Genomic DNA, 18,506 nt, shown 5'->3' on the forward strand with positions numbered 1-18,506 from the left:
GTTTGAGGACATTTTAGCATCAGCAGCAGGAGATTTCTAGCATGTTTTCCTCAGACTGAAGTCTCACACAAAATTGCACCTCTTCCCCCTCCACGTAGCAGAGAGGTAATTAGGTAGCCAACCAGTCTGTTTTCAGATCTGGTCGTCCATGTCCAACAGGCACTAGTACATGATCTTGTTTCTATGCCAAAGAAAAAAAGGCATTTTTTTCTTGACCCATCTCTGCTGACAGAAGAGATTACCCCAACCCAGCACATCACCCCGTGCCTGCTGGAAGGAGATTACAGAATCACAGAGTGGCAGAATAGTTGAGGTTGGAAGGGACCTCTGGAGGTCATCCAGTCCAGCCCCCCTGCTCAAGCAGCATCACCTACAACACGTTGCCCAGGATCATGTCCAGGCAGGTTTTGAATACCTCCAAGGAAGGAGACTCCACCACCTCTCTCGGAAACCTGTTCCAGTGCTCTGGCACCCTCACAGTAAAGAAATTTTTCTTTCTGTTCCTCATGACCAGCCCAGACCAGCCTCAGACACTGCCCCAGCACCTGGAATTGTTTCTTCACAGCTCTCCGCAACTGGAAAATGGGTGATCTCATTTGTACAGGCATTGCTGATTCCAGGATCCTTTTCCCCACCTGAGCCTTTCTGTAGCTACTGCCTTTCACATTTCTGCCATGCAGCTCTCCTCCCCGCTAGCCTGGACTTATGCTCAGGTGTGATCAGTTTGCATGCTCTCCTGGTGTTTTATTACCCAGGCTGCTACTGCTACAGATAAGCAGCTAAAGATCACTTTCTCTTTGCTTCCCTTGGTGTCTTGATTCTTTTTGTTCTCAACACTAGGATTTGGGGCTAAATGAGTGTTCATTTGTTCCCTCTTTCTCCTGTCCTTTCTGTTATTAGTTTCTCACTCTTCAGGGAAACCAACTTCAGCGGCAAGGAACCAGACATTTTATCAGCTGCTAACCAGATGCCTCAGAGATCAGCTCTGCCGAAGTATTTTAATGAAAAATATGTTCCTGATGAAGTTTGGACGGTGTGCTAACAAAGACAGATCTTAGTCCTTAGCATCACAGCAGGTGTGTTATGTGCAAACCTAATCCAGCATGCTTCAAAGGGTTTAATAATGTGGTCTGTGTACTTATACTGTGCTCATCCTTCTGTTATCTGGGTTCTTTATAATTTCTATCATGTAATCCTAGAGATGACTTATGTTTTTTAATCACTATTTTTTTGGACTGTGTCCCTTTTTGGGAATGTTGACATAAAGGCAAGATGGATCTAAAGAGGGCATAAACAGGGAGTGCAGCAACCTGGTTCGTAGTCCTGATTTTGTCTCTCGCTTTACAATTTGAGCATAATCTCAGTGAATCAGCTTACTCAGGCACAGAAATGAGGACAAGGCCTTTTTCATCAGGAGTGGGAAACAAAAAGACCAAAGATTACTTATAACTTGTAAAATACTTTAAGGCCGTTGAATCTAAGGCACTATAGAAGTGCAAAATACTGTGTTATGAGTAAAACATATTGCTACATGTTCCAGACTCTTTCCTGCTTTATAAATTTATTTTCTCCTCTGAAATACAATGGAAGAATCACATTTTTTCTTAGTGATTAAATTTTTAAAAAGTCTTGTTCAAAGAGGAAAAAGCCTGACAAAGTGTTCACCGATAGAAGATTTTTCAGATGTTAAATGCAGGCAGCGAGACATGAGTTTTGGTCTTGGGAATTCAGCAGACCTTTCAGAGCGGAAAGTCATTTGCAGCATGCTCCCTCTCCGCTCAACTTCTTGATTGTCAGTAATCTTATATTAACGTTTTATTGACATGTGATTTTATTAACAGTTTCCTTCAAAGCAAATCCAGTATTGTGTCGCATCCACTTGTGTCAGTTGGTACCTTAAAAGACCAATAGATATGAAGTGAGCTTTTGGCACAACTCTTCATAGCTGCGCACGTCAGTCGTCCCACGGCAGTGCTGGCCGGAGCCGCGTTCTCGTAGCCAAACCTGCCAGGGCCTAGCAGGCGAAGCTCCTCAGCGCTCCAGGAAAGGCTTGGACTACATCATCCCGAAACATGAGCAGATCGTGTAGCTGCATCTTCTGCAATGTTTTTCTGATGGTGAAGCTGAGTGAATTTACCTTTAGCTGACTGGACGCGTGCATGCATGTTCCTTCTCTTAAAAAAGAAATCAAGCAAAATCATACAGACACCAAAAAGACTGAGATAAGACCTGAGTTAAAAAACTGTATACACATCTACTAAAATAAAAGAGGAGACTATCGAGAATTTGGATTATTTAAATTAAAATGCTTAAAAGCAGCTTGAAAAATCTTGATGATATATTAATACTTTACTCTCTGCTTTCCAGACTACAATGCAAGTTCCTAGGCAAGTGTTTATCTTGCTTTCCTGAATGCTTTTGACAGTACTCCAGATGGCAGTGTGCCTTTGAAGCTCTGAACACCACGGACCACCGCTAGCATATGGAAAAGATCTTTAGCGCATGTTGATCACAACAGGGTGAAAGCGGGTGTGTAGGGGACCACGGAGCGGTAGCAGAACTCGGGAACTTTAATCTGCTGCTTGATTTCAGGGTTTAGGTGAAGTAGAGATACTCCTATTTTTTTTGGAAGCTCTGTTTGCCTGGCCACAAAGACAATACAAATTAACTTTGAAAGGGTTTTGGTTCGTTTTTAATTTGCGACTCAAAAAGTAGAAAATTACTTCCACTCCCACCTTTATTTCATGCCCAGCCTTATTGTCGCTGGATTACTGTAAGCAGAAAGGGTTTTTAGCATCACGCTGCTCAATTTAAAATGCTTGCTCAAATTCTCTTGTAGCCTTGTGAGCCCGTGGGTGCATCCACAGCGATATATTTAAATCACAGACTACAGGTCAGAGCACTGAACTGAGGAATGGTTTGGGTAAGCGGACCAGCTTGTCGCACAGAAACGCGTGGGGAAAAAAAAATGACGAAGCCTCTCTGCAGGAGGGAAGTTTCATCCTGTACCCGTGTGTCCTGCCCCAACAGCCTCCGAGTGTCGTTCACGAAGGCTGGATAGGAAACACCCGTGGACCGAGGAAGCGCGGCCCCAGGCCGGCGCTCGGGCGGATTAGGCCGTTTGATGCCTCGATGCCGCCTTCGCCTCCCCGGCCGAACGACTGACCGTTGCAGGTAGTCATGGGCGCGCAACGCCGGGGCAATGGGCGCAGCGCCACGCCGCGCCGCGAAGCCGCCCGCGGGTGGCCCGGGGCCCCGCCGCCAACCCGCCCCGGCCGCGGGCGGGCCCGTGAGGGCGGTGCGGCGCCGCCTCCTCCTCCTCCTCCTCCTCCTCCTCCTCCGCCTCCGCCTCCTCACGGCGGCGCCTCCTCACGGCAGCGCCGCGCCCGCCGCCGCCGCCAGGGGCGCGGGCTGCCCTCGCGCGGCGCCCGCCGCCGCCGCCCCGCGCCGCCCCGCACCCGCCATTTAACCCGCCGAGCCGAGCGGCCGCGGGGACGGAGCCGCCGCCGGAGGAGGTGAGTGAGGACCCGGGCAGCCGCGTGACCGGAGCGGAGCGGGGCGGGCGCCGGCGCTTCAGGCTTCGCCGCCGAACGGGGGGCGCGGGGAGGCGGGTGGCAGGTGGCGACGCAGGCTGGGGGCGGCTGCAGCAGGGCTGTGCTGCCGGGCGCCCTGCTTGCGCTGGTGCAAAGTTTTGTGTGGGTTTCTTTTTTTAAAAGATTTTTTAAAAAAAATACTGCTCTAGTTGGAGATTCTGTTTTCGTGTTTACCCCCATGCCGCCTCTTTTCTCGTGGTCACCGTTCCTTTTGGGGCAGGGACCGTCTTGCCCGGGAGCCCAGTTATCATAGATGCGGAGTAACAAAAATATCGGGATAGACGCTGTTTTTCAGTGTGTTTAGTGATTTCTGCGTTATGCCGAGCACTGGACCGGACAGACGGACGCGTTTGAGTGTAGGGTAAAGTCCCTGGGAAGCCCAGTGAGCGGCTTTCTGCTTCCCCTCCAGTACCGATAGGTCGTGATGTCCCAGACCTGCTTCTCAAGTGTGTTTCTGGTTATTTCAGATATGTATGGCATGTGCAGTGATCTTTAAGAAAAACACCTCTAAAAAGGGGATCCCACAATGAACAATGCCAAAAAAATGTGAGGGAGGAAGGAAAGGGGGGCGGGGTGACTGCGTTCTGCCCCTCGCGCCATGAGGGGTGATCTAAAATACCTAGTTCTTCCCATCCAGTATTTATCCTTTTTTGGGTGTTCTCCCCAAGCCCCGTGTGCTTGATAAACTTACTTTCACTGTACATTTTCCGAAGTAAATCTCACCCATATATTCACTGTACTGTAGTCCTTGTGCCTCAAAGGATGCGTGCTGCTGGGCAGTTCTTAAATTGCTGAGCTGATATAAATAAGAGCTGTGAAATCGCAGGATTTTGTGAGATCGGACCCCAAATACTGATGAAAATAGACTTCGCTAGCTAACATTTTTTTTTCTCACACACAGAAAATCTGGCACTATCAGTTTCAGCCCACTGAATTTAGATGCCTGATTTTAATAAAGCCATTATCTGATAGCAGTGTAAAACTGTCTGATGTGTAAATAAAGATGAAAGACGCCTGTGAGGATATCAGGTCTAGACCCCTGCTGTGGCAGACATCACATCATGTACTCTTCTTCCTAAGCGCAGCTCCGTCCTGGAAGGAGCGTACTGCTGGCCCCGGCCGCTCTGGCCCGTCAGCAGAGATTAGACTTTGGGAAAACGTGATGCCCACCTGAGGTAATCCCTCTTTAATGTGCAGGGGGAGGATTATGCGAGGAGTTCTGAAATTCCCAGCAGGTGGCAACACTTCAGTAGCTGGCTGATCCCGCACTGCAATGAGCCTGTGCTGGTTGGAAATAATTAATCTCTTTCCTGACATACAGATATTCTATCTTAAATTTACAGAAATGTTGCAGATACAGATTTCTTTTTGCCGTTTGTGCTGCTTGGCCACTTCTTCAGGGCAAGTAGAGGAAGGATTTAGGGGCTGTCAGGCTTTTGCACCTCTAGCCGGTTTCATTGCCAATGCCTCCTGCGTAGCCGGAGTTGTGCAAATTTTAGGTTACAAACACAACTGAAAAACGTTTACTAACAGGCAACTATTAAGGAAACAGTTTTTCATCTGTGTTCCCTGTCTCCCCCCCTCCCCCTCCCCCAAATTCTGGTAACATTTTGCTCACCTTGGATTTTTATAGGGAGCTGGGTTTTTCTGATAGTGTTGCTGCGGAGCCCGGCCGGCTCCAGGGGCCGGCGAGGGCAGCCGGGGCTCGTGCCGCCGCTCGGGGGCAGCTCTGGGGGTGGGCAGGGCCCCTGCCAGCTCCTGGAGGATGAGCCCTGACCTGCTGCCTGTGCTCGCACCTTCCCGAGCTGCCTCCTGCACCTCGGGGCGGGACGGATGGGCATCGGCCTCTTCCCTACCCCAAAAGCACTCTCGCGGGGGTTAGGGTGACGGTGGCATCTGTGAAAGCGGCTGCCAACCTTTGCCTGAATGCAGGGCAGGCTCTAGACAGTGCAGAGCTTTTGGGTTCAGCGTGTCTTATGTAAAACCCAGTGCTTTATCATGGAGTAGCTGATTAATTCTTGATGACCCTTTCTTAACTGCAGCCCTAACTTGCTTTTCTCCTTCTGAATGAAGAAGGAAGAGTTGCTGAATGCAGAAATATATTGTTGCAGCTGAGGAAGCTAGTAACTGGTTATCTGTGCTAAACCAGCTGGGTATAGCGCTTGGATGAGGTAGCTGGCTTGTGACCCGTCATATCTGATCTTTGGACTTCTGGTACTGCTGCAAAAAGTGCTGGGAGACATAAAATCCAATAGGTCTGTGGGTGGGGTTGGTTTGTTTATTATTTATTCATAAAACTTGTGGGGTCTCTAGAATGATCTTGAAACAATTTATGAGTTCAAGGTTGTGGAGAAATGGGGGCAATATTTGAACAGGTGAATGTATGTGGCTCTAAATATCGGTGTGTCCCCTATTCTGTTACTTTATTTTACAAAAAATATTGTAAATAAAATTGTAAACTGTATCTTTGGTGCTTATATGATTTCTGACACTTTAGTGTCTGTAAGCCTCACAATTCATAGTGGACTTATTTTCACAATACCCATATTGGAGAGTGAAGCAGTATTTCCAGTGGGGAGCTATGACTTGGAAAAGCTAAGTGATGTGACCAGGATCACACAGGAAATCTGTTGCGGTGACTTGAAGTTCTCCTGTGTCTTTTGCATTACACATAAGCCTCTTGGTCTTTGTTTCCTAGGCCCTTTATGGCGTATCCCTTCATCTGTCATTTCCGATTTACTTTGGAGAGGAAGTCTTCCATTTCCAGTCAGACCATTATACCATCTTTTGGAAGAGAAAGCATCTTTTTATGTTGCTGTGCTTCTGCAGCATCTCATACAATAGAGTCTTAGTCCATGCTAGTCCACTGAAGTAATAAATTTAAAAAGCCGGTTATTCAAAGTCTGATAGCTTTCTCTGTTGGATCATTTTTCATCTCATCAAGTTAATGAACTTGATGTAAAAGATCTGAATAGAAACCATTTAAGATACACTGTCTGCCTTGAAAAGCAAAACTTATCTGAGTAGGAAAAGGGGAACAATAATAGAGCAGAAGGCAGAGATGTAGGGAATTTTTAAGAAGAAGAAAAATGAGAAGAATTCCAGGAAGAAGTTGGCTTAGGGAGGAAGACTGAGAGGAGAAGGGAGGAATTTGAACTGGGCTTATATACATTGCAGGTCAATGCAATGTATGTACAAAACTGAGACAAAGGGAAAGGAAAGTAGGAGGAAGGAAAGTAGGAAAGAAGGAAAAGGAGAGAAAATGCAAGAAGAAGAGCATGTGGGGAAAGAGAGGAAAAGGAGAGGAGAAATATGGAACTAGAAATGGGGGGTTACAATCCCTTGGTTATACTGTGAATTAGCAATTCTTTCATTACAAGGTGCTATTTCAGTTGAGCTAGCAAAGGGTAAAAACTTGGACAAACTTCATTAATGTGTTTTAATCATTGCTTTGCTTGAAGGTAGAGCTATCTTGCAGCTTGTAGCCTGAACTAGCGTTACGCTAGATAAGAGGGCTCCGATAGCAATCCAGTGACAACTGCCTGCTTGCAGAGCGTGAATCAGCCCAGGGCTAGACTTTAGAGGTGCATGGTGTAATTACTTGGAAGTTAGCTTTGGTACTATTTCAAATACCCCAGTTTTAGCTTGGGTGTTGCCTGCACTACACTGTGTTGTACACGTCGCCAGTGTGTTTTCTGAAGTGAACTAAGGTAAGGCAGGTGAAAGGGAAGAAGGTTTTCTTCTGACTAATGAGCTGTGTTACTGAGGCACCCAAAGGCCCTGGTGTTAGGTTCTGTCCACAGGTTTGCTTGGAAAGAGTCCCTGTCCTGAAGAGTTTACGCTGTAAGTACAGAGTAGGAGGGATGGGATGGGAAAGAGAGGAGCAGATTAATGATGCAATTTGCCAGCATCATATATCTGACAATAGCAGAACTAGGAACAGAAGTCAGGTCTCCTGTGTCTCCCTCCAGTGCCCTGTCTAATGAACCATTCTGTCTTTCCATCTGTCAAGCTGACATGCACAAATTAAAATGTGTGGCAACTATCTCAAGAGTATTCTCCCACTCAGTCTTTTTCCTTTTTTTCCCTAAGATTTATTCTTCCTTCAGTATCTTTGTTTCCTTTCTACGGTGTGTCACTCATTAGATAGAGATTAGGATTATTTAAATTTTACCCGTCAGTGTGTGGCTGTCAAAAAAATATTTGTAGAAAACACTTGAAAAGTGTACAGCTAGGAAAACTGGAAATGGAGAGTATCCGTTAGATCGTTCAGCACACTCGTGATTGTTTCCCAGAAAATGTTTGTTTTTTCCTTTCAAGTTCAGTGCAGTTTTTAAAAATGCCACATAACTTCTATTATTTTCCTCGAGTGACTATGCTATAGGTCCCATCTGTCGCTTTTTTTAATACTAAACCTGCTTTTTCTTAATTACATCACTTTAATTCTTTGTGTTTTTTTTAAAGAAAATGCCCTGATTAATAATTAATGATGACTAATGAAATGAATTAGCAGACTGTCAGCGTATTGAGTCTCTGATATGATATCTTGTCCCTGACAGTAGCCAGTACCATATGCTGCGAAGGAAAGCTCAGGAGTACCTGGAATTTGCAATTACGGTGCAACCTGTCCGTGAAAGGAGATGATTCTTAACTGCTTTCTGTTAACAGTCTACCAGCGTCTTGACATATAAGGTTTGTATTCCTGTAATTTACACCATATCAAATGAAATTGTGGGTGTTCTTGGTATCGCTGTCACTATCTAATTCTCTTTTAGAGCCTTGTCAAGCTCATGGGCGAGATGATTATTATTTCCTTTAGATATGTGCAGCTGTTACTGTAATGGTCTTTATTGATGCCTTGGCAAAGCCATGCATGCTACCATTAATCTTTTCTTCAAAACTATCCCCAGCCACTCGAATTATGTGCATAAGACAACCTGGAGAGAAAATTGGCACAGAGCATACAGGAGGGGATGATAAAACAGTTCAAAAAGCTTTTTAAATGATATGTCTCCTATATTTTAGTCCAACAAGTTTAACAATCGTAGTGTTGAAATATCTGGTTACTTTTATGATTCCTCAAATGTACCTGATCTGTGTCGTAGCTGGTTCTTATATTTTATGTTTGTGTTCTGCAGAGGTCGCTTCCATCCTCAAATATTCTGTGATTCTGAGTTTTGCACTCTGCTAATTTATGCCTGCTCCAGTGCCAGATTTGTCTCATAAAATTAGATTGTAAGCTTTATTGAACAAGAACTTTCTTGCATGTATGAGTGATACCACACATAGTAAGACTGGTTTTCTGACACTCTTATACAGTACAAATGAGAACAATTCTTATGTTTTGAGAATAATTCCTTTGGGCAAGGTCTTCTCCTTTTAGATTCTCCCTTACTTCTGTTTTTGAAGCAAATGGTTGGTTTTGGTGCTATCATTGTGCTTCTAACCTCTTTTATGATTGTTGTGAGACTCATAAGGGCTTGTTTAAAGTACATTGAAATAAAATTGTGATTCTTTTAATCTGCACAATTTGGAGAAAAAACATGTGAGGGAAATGCAGTATAAGAAAAGCTTTCTGAAAGGATGTGGAGAATATAAACTTAAAAAATATATGGAGGAAACGGAAAGTAAGTACTTTCTCCATCTAATCAGTCTGAATGACATAAAAGGCAACTATAGATATAGTAAGATTATTAAATATGTTGCTAGGCCTGAATAACAGCACAATTTGAGAACCGAAATGATAGTTTTTTGTTTTTTTTTCCTTTAACTGAGTCCTTCTCATGCTTGAAAGCAGTTGACAGAAAGTGATATGAATTGTGTAGCAGCAGTAAACTTCCAGTATCTACATGTGCTCAGGTCAGAGTGCTCTTACTTTTAACCAATACATGTTTTTTTACATTTTCTATAAAATACTTTTTTTTTTTTTTTTTTTTTTTTTTTTTTTTTTTGCTATCATGAGTCTTGATTTTCATGTAAGATATGCACAACAGCAGTTACTGCAGTGAGAAGGTAAATCATTGTGACCTATCTTTATTGTTCTGTCTCAGGAGCTGATGTTTTAAGAGTAGAAATTTATTGTACAGTGAATTGTAGTTGTACTTAATCAGATCTATTAATACAATGTTAATAAGTGTTAGGTAAATAGGAGAAAAAGCGTTAATTAACACTGTGGGTGTTTTTACTTATCGGTGAGACATCTTCCTTCATGTATTTTATCAAGCAAAATCCACGAAGTTGTGACTTTTTCTTTCAGGTGTTCTTGAAAAGTGCCTGCCCTTTGGAGCTGAAGAAGGACATGAGGAGTAAAAGGACCTGGGATCTCACTGGTCAGAATGAAACAGATGTTGAAAGATTTTTCAAATCTATTGTTAGTAGTGCTCTGTGACTATGGTGAGTATTAGATCTGTAAAGGGAATACTGAGAGATACATATTCACAGGGTGTTTTTGGATGGTGCTATTGCCAGATGATCTGTTGAAACAGGACTGCCAAAGAGGCCATTTCTGATATGCACAGAATTGAGTCTAGGTCTTATGCAAAATATAGGTGGAAAATATGACTTGCATAAACTGCACCTTTGGATCAGAGCGTCAGGAACCTTTCCTGCTGTTAATGTGCTCAAAGAAATAAATATGATAGATGTGGGCATTATTGAGGGACTAGCTGTGTTAGAAGCGGTAACTGGAGCTCTGCTCTCTTGTAAGCCTTGTATTTCATAACATTCATTAAATGCCATGTAACAAAGACCATGGGCAGAATGCTGCAGAGCACTAGAGCCTGTCGATATGAGGAAGCTAGTATACAGTGAGGTAGACATGAATTTTCACCTCCTTGACTCTGTAAGTGGATACACTTTAGTGGGTACACAGTCTCTCATTTTAGAATCCTACTCAGGAGCTGAGGATCTCTATGCAGTCAATAGAGAGAGGTGAGAAGGGCAAGTTTCATCTTGCTCAAAAATTTAGATGTCTGTACTATGGAAGGTTACCTCCGAGCTAGGCCATGCTGGACCCCTTTATCATCAACAGAGAGAAACGGATGCTTTTAGTGTGCGACTCACCTGACCTGTTTTAGGTGTCTGTACTAGGTGGGATGCCTGTGCCACACAAGTGCCCATTTCTCTCCATTAACTATACAAGCAGCCTACAGAACTATACAAGGAGCCTACAGTGGTTGGCTGAGATGTAAGCAGCTACAGTATAGACAGCTTCATTTGAGTGAACCCCCATCCAATGAACCTGAGTTGTCAGCCATGTTCTCTCCTTGGCCCATATAAGAAGCCAAAGGATGGGATTCATGTTCGTTCAATTTTAATTGTCTAAAATTAGGCAGCTAGTCTGTGGCAATCAGTTAGTCTCCATTCAGTAGTCCACACACAAATTGGCACATCTTGAGGGCAACTCAATCCATCCACAGTCTGAGATGTGCGGGATGAGAAAGCACCTCTTTCTCTCCATCGATACCTAGTTAGGCTAGATGTCTAGTTTAAGTTAGACAACTACGATAGCTACATCCAGCTGAGGTGCATCCAATGCATGATGTCTGTCTTATCTAAGAATATACTAAGTAGAATGTAGTTTTGAGAGGGAATTCAGTCTTTATTACATCATGATTTAGAAATTTTGAAGATGGAACTCTTAAATTCCTAAATAATTCATATCTTTTTTGAAAATTATACTCCTATTTTAAAAGCAGGTGGTATTCTGACATTTATAATATGTTTCCAAACCATGCTGAGGAGTTAAGCCTTGCACTGCTGAAATGTCTATAGCATGGAAAAAGACTGTTTAATCCCCAGTTATGGAATGAGCTGTGGTAGCAAGCAGTTCACACAACAAAGGGCTGAAGATATCTTATAGAGGAGAGAAATGAACCAAGAATGTAAGCAATTTGCTGTCCTTATATGCATGAGAAAAATCTGATTTTAGGTAATTATGAATATTGAATATGCTCTGCTATTCATGCCCCTGTGCTTGCTCAATTTCTGCACTAGAACAAGGGGTTGCTAGAAGGGATAAAGAACATAAAGCTGCAATCTTTTAGATGGAGTTAAGTCCAGTAGAAGTGGAGACACTTGTCTGACTTATTGCCATTTGTTATTTTAGCAAGACAAAGTTAACTAGCCAAGTTAGTGGGGGGCACAGGGAAGATATATACTGAATTCACAAGTGAGATGGACGATTCCAGTATCCACAAGTTCTTGGTGAGCCAGTCCTGTAGGCATGCATGACTAGTTGAGTCAGAGGTAAAAGCCATTATTCCTGAACTCTATAGAAGCTGAATCTCAATTGAAAACTGTACGTGCATCATATTTTGCCATATTGCTAACCAAAGAGCTGTCCATAATTCAGAATATAACTTTCAAACTATTTCACTCATCTACTTCTCTGTTTTACACCAAGACTGTACTTTAAATGTACCAATATACCCTGGAAAATTACTGTAAAGCTTAAAAGAAAAAAAAACTTTTAACAAACAACAGCAAAACAGTATTCTTATTGCTTATCAGTGTTTCTGGTGTGTTTGTTCTTTGTAGCTCTGAGCTACTGGTGGCTCAAAAGCCAACGTCACAACCCAAGTTGGCTTAAATGCAATTTAGAAATAGATAAATATCAGAATAGCACGCTCAATTAATTCTCCTCACTCTTCAGTGAAAACAAGTTTTTCCTTTTGATCTTTCTAAGAGCGAGGTCTTGCATAGACTCCACTGGCAGATTGTTGGCGCCACAGCCAGACTCCATTCAATGGAAGACCATTGTAATGACAACAAAAAATATACAAATGCATTGAAAGCTGCCCCTGATCAGCTGTCCAAACAACTGGGACCAAGTTTTGGCTTGCGATGTGGTCATGTCTGCACGGCAGGCTGAAGGGCAGTTGAAGGAACATACAGCGGAAGCTGGCTACTTCTGACTAGTGACTTTTGGAGCATTACAGAACGCTGTGAGCCCCCTATGAGTGCAAAGTTCTTGTGTTATTAGACAAAGATGGGAGAAGGGATGCTGTGAGCTGGGGCTGTGTCAGCTGGAGCTCTGCAATGCTGTGAGAGCATCCTCTGTTAATGCTCACTGTTCTCATTTCCCAAGTGAAATGAGAACTTCCCATGGCAGTTCCGCTGCCTCTCTCCACTCCTCCCCCGTACATACACATTTGTCTTATTTCTTTGGGTGTAGGCCAATCCGAATAAAAAAAAAAAGTGCAAGAGTAAGGACAGTATAGTAGCAGGTGCAGACATCAGTGCTTTTGGTTACTACTGTTTGAGTGATTTTGCCAAAAAATTAAACCTTGAAGTTGAAATTATCCATGCTAGGTTTTTTCCATGGGCTGATTTCTTTTTTCCTGTTAGTATTTCAGATAAGATGGATCTGACCAGTTCCTTTGCAGAAAAATGCATAATTTTGCCTATGTTTAAAGGAACAAAAAACCCCCAACTTGCAACCATTTCACTGGGAAACTCTAGCGTGCTTGCAGGAACTTATATTTGTGAGAAAGTTCATCCTTCTGGTCTGGGATTTGCCTTTTGCTCTCCTTATGAAGATTTGCCCAAACTTGTTCCAGTTCTAAGACCTTTAGATGAGTTCGTGACTAAGTTGTCTGAAGGGCTGAGCATGCCCCAGCTCCCATGGCTCCTCTTGCCAACCCCACACAATACTGTGTGTGCTCCAGCCCAGCATAGCAGAGTTTCCCCATGTTCGTAACATCAGGCACTAGGACTGCTTGTCCTGTGCTTTTTGTTCCCCTTGCTGGCATGCTAGAGGTGTGCAAGAAAGGGAGGAACTTGCTGGAATTAAATGCAGGTCTGAGGAATGGGATAAGGTAGAAGAGCTATAGGGAAAAGAGGTGTTCCTAACACGCTAAATAAGAATAGTGTCATCCCCTCATCTTTCAGGGACTTTGCAAGGATAAACTCATTAATATTTCTAATGCACTAATGATGTACTATGATAAGAGCACAGTAGAAAAGTCCATAGGGGAAATGAATAATTCTGTGTTATCAGAATGGATTTTTGGATGGCGTGCAGTCAATAATACATGGGACCACCCATGGAAGAATGAGAATCAAAGAGCCCCCTGGTAGCAAGTACCATCCATCTGCCAAATGGAGCAGAATCTTGTGGAAAAGATAGTACAGAATCATGCAAATTAAAGACTGAGTTATAATACATATATGTAAGATATATGCATGATTCATACATGGAAGGCTGTGCATGCAACATTTAGACATTATGGAAGTGGTTAGAACTAGTTACCTTAGGCACTTGTTGTAGTTGATGAAGAGCAATAGGCTCTTCTAGTGTACGCTGCACCTCACCTGATATAAATGTCTACAGCTGGTCAGCTGAATTGCTTCCTGAAAATGTTCCCTGCTGGCAAGAAAGTGAATCTAAGGTGACTAACTTGGATAGGAGCTTACAGTAGTAGGTGTCTAATACTATGTGCAATAAATCCTACTACTCCTGATTGCTGAGTGCCTGTCTCGGTAATCTCAGTGTCTTTTCAGTAAAGCCTTCTTTGAGGCTTAAAGTAGGTGTAACAGATTTAACAAGTCAAAGTAGTGTTAGTTGATACTAGTTATGAACAGATGACTTTAACTGAGGTTTTACACTTCTATAGCACTTTTCATCCAAGACTCAGAAACCTTTTCCTGGACCATTAATTACATAAAGATGTCTCACAGCACATTTCATATCTGGAATAGATGTATGCCATTCCCGTTTTTTGGATAACCTTTCTATGTCTGAAATCTTTAAGTTTCAAGCAATGCACAAAAACTAGCTGAGCTAAGAACCAAAGGGTGATCTTCCCAATCCAGTGCTTTAGATACCATCTATCCCCACTAGTTACAGCATGTCTCAGGATAATTTGGCAACTTACACAAACATGGATGTGCCAGAAATGAATTTTAAAAGACTGCCCCATTTATAATGAAATGATGTCATTTAGACATGTTGCACCACATCTGAGACAAGAAAAGTGCTGTGGTTACCATCACTGTTATTTTCAGCTCTTTCACTCAAGTGTCTCTGTGATGTAAATGAGCAAAATGAAAGTTTCATAAGACAGAGCAAGAGAAGAGGTTTCAAAAAACATCATGCAGATTTCCGATTTTATTTAATTTGAGGGACATTTTTCATGTTTCTACATAAAAAAAACTACTGTCCTTTTTGCTGAATTACAGCTAAAGTAAGTGGAACAACAGCAGGCCACTGTGAAGTGGACTTTAAGAATCTGTCAAGTGAAAGAAGTTGAGAATTATCATGGCTTGTCCCTAGAAATTAATTTTTATGTGGATTTTTTTTTTTTTGAAGCTGTCTTGTTTTTAAACCTCCTGTACATGTTATTACCACAGTGGACTTTGAGCTGTTCCAAACAGCATCCTTTCAAAAGCAAGACATGGTGAACTTTAATTGGTATAGCTAGGACCTGTTTTGGTGAATTGATTCACTTACTTTAAAAAGTTTGAGAACCATTTCTTATATACCCACTTTATAAATCTTTATTTTCTTCCATAAATTCCATAAACAATTAGTTGTCTCTTTGGTTTTTAATACTGTTGTGAAACTGTTTTCTTTCAGTTCTTGGTGAAGTGGAATACCTCCTCTTGGAGCATCCAGGTCATGTAGCCTTCAGCAATGACACTGTCTCTGTTGAATATCGGTACTATGATGGTGGTAATGTGACAGCAGAGAATATATCCGTCCTATTGCTGAGTGCCAGTACCAACAAGATCGTTGCAAGAAAAGAGCTTCCAGCAAATCGGTCACGTGGGATGGTAGAGTTTGAGTGTTTCTACTTCAAGAGTGCTGGGGACTTTTGGTTCAGAATGGTCTCTCCAAGCAATAATAGTAGTGATGTACACTGGAGTGGAAGAAGAACGTCCTCCCTCCATGTGGAATGGCCTGTATTTCACATTGATTTGAACAAGACCTCAGAGGTGCTTGGAAGTTCCCTTCAGGTTGGACTTTTCACGAATGAACAGTTGTGTGCCATGAATGAGACGGTAGTTTCACTGGACGTGATATTCACCAGCACCCTTTATGAACTAGGAAAACTAAGCTCTGATGAGACGCTGGGCATTAGAGCTAGAAAAGGAATCTTGCTCTCTAGATCCCAGTGGGTAGAGTTTGATTGCCCACCTATTGGTCAGGAAACATATATCACTGTGTTACTGAGATCACTAGAAACACATTCAGTCATTGCCTCCATGGGACCCATAGACCTCCTGCACAAATTTGGATACAGACTGGTTGTGGCACCAGAAGCAACATGCAAAACTTTGGTTCAGGTCTTTGTGGTCTCCCCACCATGCACTTCTACCAGTGGAAAGATTGTTGTCTATAAAGAGGCTGTCAAGCATCCTAGTCAAAGAACAACTTGGCTGTATGAGAACACCATTCACCCAGGAGACAACAGGACAGAATTTAACTGCAGTTTGTTTGATGTGGGGAAGAACAAATACTGCTTTGACCTCTTTAATTTCTCAAACCGAAGCCATTTCTCAACAAGAGTTAAGGAGTGTATGATGATCCAAAGGAATATGGGTTTGTACTGATGTTTGTCCTCTTTTAGTAGAAATCAACACCCTTCTGAACCAACATAGGTAAAGATATATGAATTTGATTATGGTGTCTTCAAAACAGTAGCTGCTTTTTTGGGTCTCCTACACCAGACAAAATAATTGTAATGACTTATACAGATGGCAATAAAATGGAGTAGACTGTTAAAAAGAGGGTTACATACGGTAGTAAGCTATGGCAATTTAAAATTACACTAAGTTAACACAAAATACCAACCAGAACCCTTTGGGGCATTTTGAATGATTTATGTATCTAGTCCCAGTAAAACTCAAACTTGGCTTTCCTAATGACATGAGAAGCTGCTACAGTAGATCTGGCCTATTGGAAACACTAGAGTAGGATTAATCTTATCTACATTTAAGCTCTAAAAGCCATGTTTTTAACCTTAAGTAGTTGTCTAGTCATTCTTTTAGTCAAAAGAGAGAGGCATCTCAGAAGGGTGATTAATCCCATCCTAAGCTAGATGTATAAGCTAGGTGAGTTGTATCCTTGCCTAGGTGTCTTCTCCCCATTGTTTATTGTAGGAGTTTAGAAATCTACCTGCTAGAGATATAAATTTTGATTAGATTAATTAGGATTTGGCCACAGTGGAAAAAACACTCTCTCATGTCACTTGGACAGCTTGTGGGTTTTTCCAGCAGCCTTTCAGGCCATGTCTCTAACAGACCACAGTCCATTTTCTGACCCATGTGGCCACCTGCCAGGTCATGAGTTTATGAGCTACTGGAGCAAGTCCAGCGAAGGGCTACTAAGGTGATTAGGGAACTAGAGCAGCTCCCATATGAGGAAAGGCTGAGAGAGCTGGGATTGTTCAGCCTGGAGAAGAGAAGACTGATGGGGGATCTTATCAATGTGTGTAAGTATCTGAAGAGGGTGTAAAGAGGGCAGGGCCAGACTCTTCAGGGATGCTGAGTGATAGGGTGAGAGGTAGTGGGCCTAGACTGAAACACAGGAAGCTCTGTCTGTACATAAAGAAAAGCTTCTTTACTGTGAGGGTGACAAAGCACTGGAACAGGTTGCCCAGAGAGGTTGTGGAATCTCCATCCTTGGAGATACTCAAAAGCTGCCTGGACATAGTCCTGGGCAACCTTCTGCAGGGGGTCCTGCTTGAGCAGGGGTTTGGACTAGATGATCTCCAGATGTCCCTTCCACCCTCAACTGTTCTGTGATTCTGTGAGTCACTTTCATAGAGCTAAATTCTTCTCCTCATAGAAAAGATTAGCTTCATACACATTGCCAACTGGCCATGGCCCACATGGTCCCTTGGGACCAGGCGTGCTCTGGGAGAGTGCTGTTTGGCAGAGACCAAAACCGTGTCCAGGGGTATGGATGATCACAGTTAAGCAGTAGGAGTGATCCCAAGACAGAGCTTGAGCCCATTCCTTGGTCCTGTTTAAGGAACATCTATACATTCTATTTATATCTGTGCATCTTACATAGCATAACCTCAGAGACTCTGAGAGGTGACAGTTCAAGGTTCAGCAAAGGCTAAAAATCACAGTTGCATAGTGGAGGAAGGAGGTGAGCCATCTCTCCTTCTCATCCCTGAATTGTGTTAGGCAACCAGTTGTGGTAGGCTATGGATGGTCTGCATGTGTATGAGGGGATTGGGTCTGGGTTAGGTTGAGCTGCCTACACTGCCTACACATTCCTGGAATGGAAAACTAAATGCTCTCAAGTTTTGGAGCAGGCTCATATTCATTGGTAATGTGTTAGTCTTTCCCACGTGCACACTTCACCAGGAGTTTGGGCTAAAAGGTTTTGAAATGCAGCCCATGCTTCACTGTGACAGTCTCTTAGAGGGGTGCTTCATTATTCATGCTCTTTTGTATGCTGCAGGGACAGAACTGGCATGTTAGAGCTGAACACTACTATAGAGCCTTTCCCCTTCCTCTCCCACCAGAACTCAGGCTCAGGTGTGTGCCCTAGCTGTATGCCAGTCCCATGTCAGGAAGAGACCATGATGTATGCTATTTTCTACCCCTCTCCACCGTGGTCTCCCTGAAGAGGAAACGGAGGTACTCAAGCCAAAAAAGGGTCATTGCACTTTCTGGGTAGGTCTCTGAATGGGATAGTCAGGAGACCAAGAATATAGGACATGCTCCATAGTACACAGTCAAGACACAATCCACCTTAATTACCTTTCTAGTACCATGTGTTTTTACTTTGTACTATTGCAGAAATTCTAAAACTGTTAGATCTTTAATTGACACTTTAAACTAAAAATGACCTCTATTTTCACCACATGCCAAACTCAGTATATAGTTCATTTCTTTAACTTAACTTTCCATCTGTATTCTCTCTTGGCACTTTCTCTCTTTCTTTGGCACAAG

The 18,506-nt window shown here is 42.9% G+C and overlaps 1 protein-coding gene across 2 annotated transcripts in view; it reads left to right on the top strand.

Moving 5' to 3' along the window:
- The first annotated feature begins 3,357 nt into the window (after nt 1-3,357).
- THSD1 (thrombospondin type 1 domain containing 1) overlaps nt 3,358-18,506 on the top strand; it is a 28,244-nt gene continuing 13,095 nt past the window's right edge. The window contains exons 1-4 of one of the 2 annotated variants that reach the window (XM_026108445.2): nt 3,358-3,515; nt 8,153-8,285; nt 9,850-9,986; nt 15,172-16,137. In XM_026108445.2, the coding sequence (XP_025964230.2) occupies nt 9,929-9,986; nt 15,172-16,137 (1,024 nt within the window). In that variant the 5' untranslated portion in view covers nt 3,358-3,515; nt 8,153-8,285; nt 9,850-9,928. The remainder of the gene's footprint in view (nt 3,516-8,152; nt 8,286-9,849; nt 9,987-15,171; nt 16,138-18,506) is intronic. The other variant, XM_026108446.2, reaches the window with a different exon arrangement.

This window comes from Dromaius novaehollandiae, chromosome 1 (genome assembly GCF_036370855.1).
Source record: "Dromaius novaehollandiae isolate bDroNov1 chromosome 1, bDroNov1.hap1, whole genome shotgun sequence".
NCBI classification, from domain to species: Eukaryota; Metazoa; Chordata; class Aves; order Casuariiformes; family Dromaiidae; genus Dromaius; species Dromaius novaehollandiae.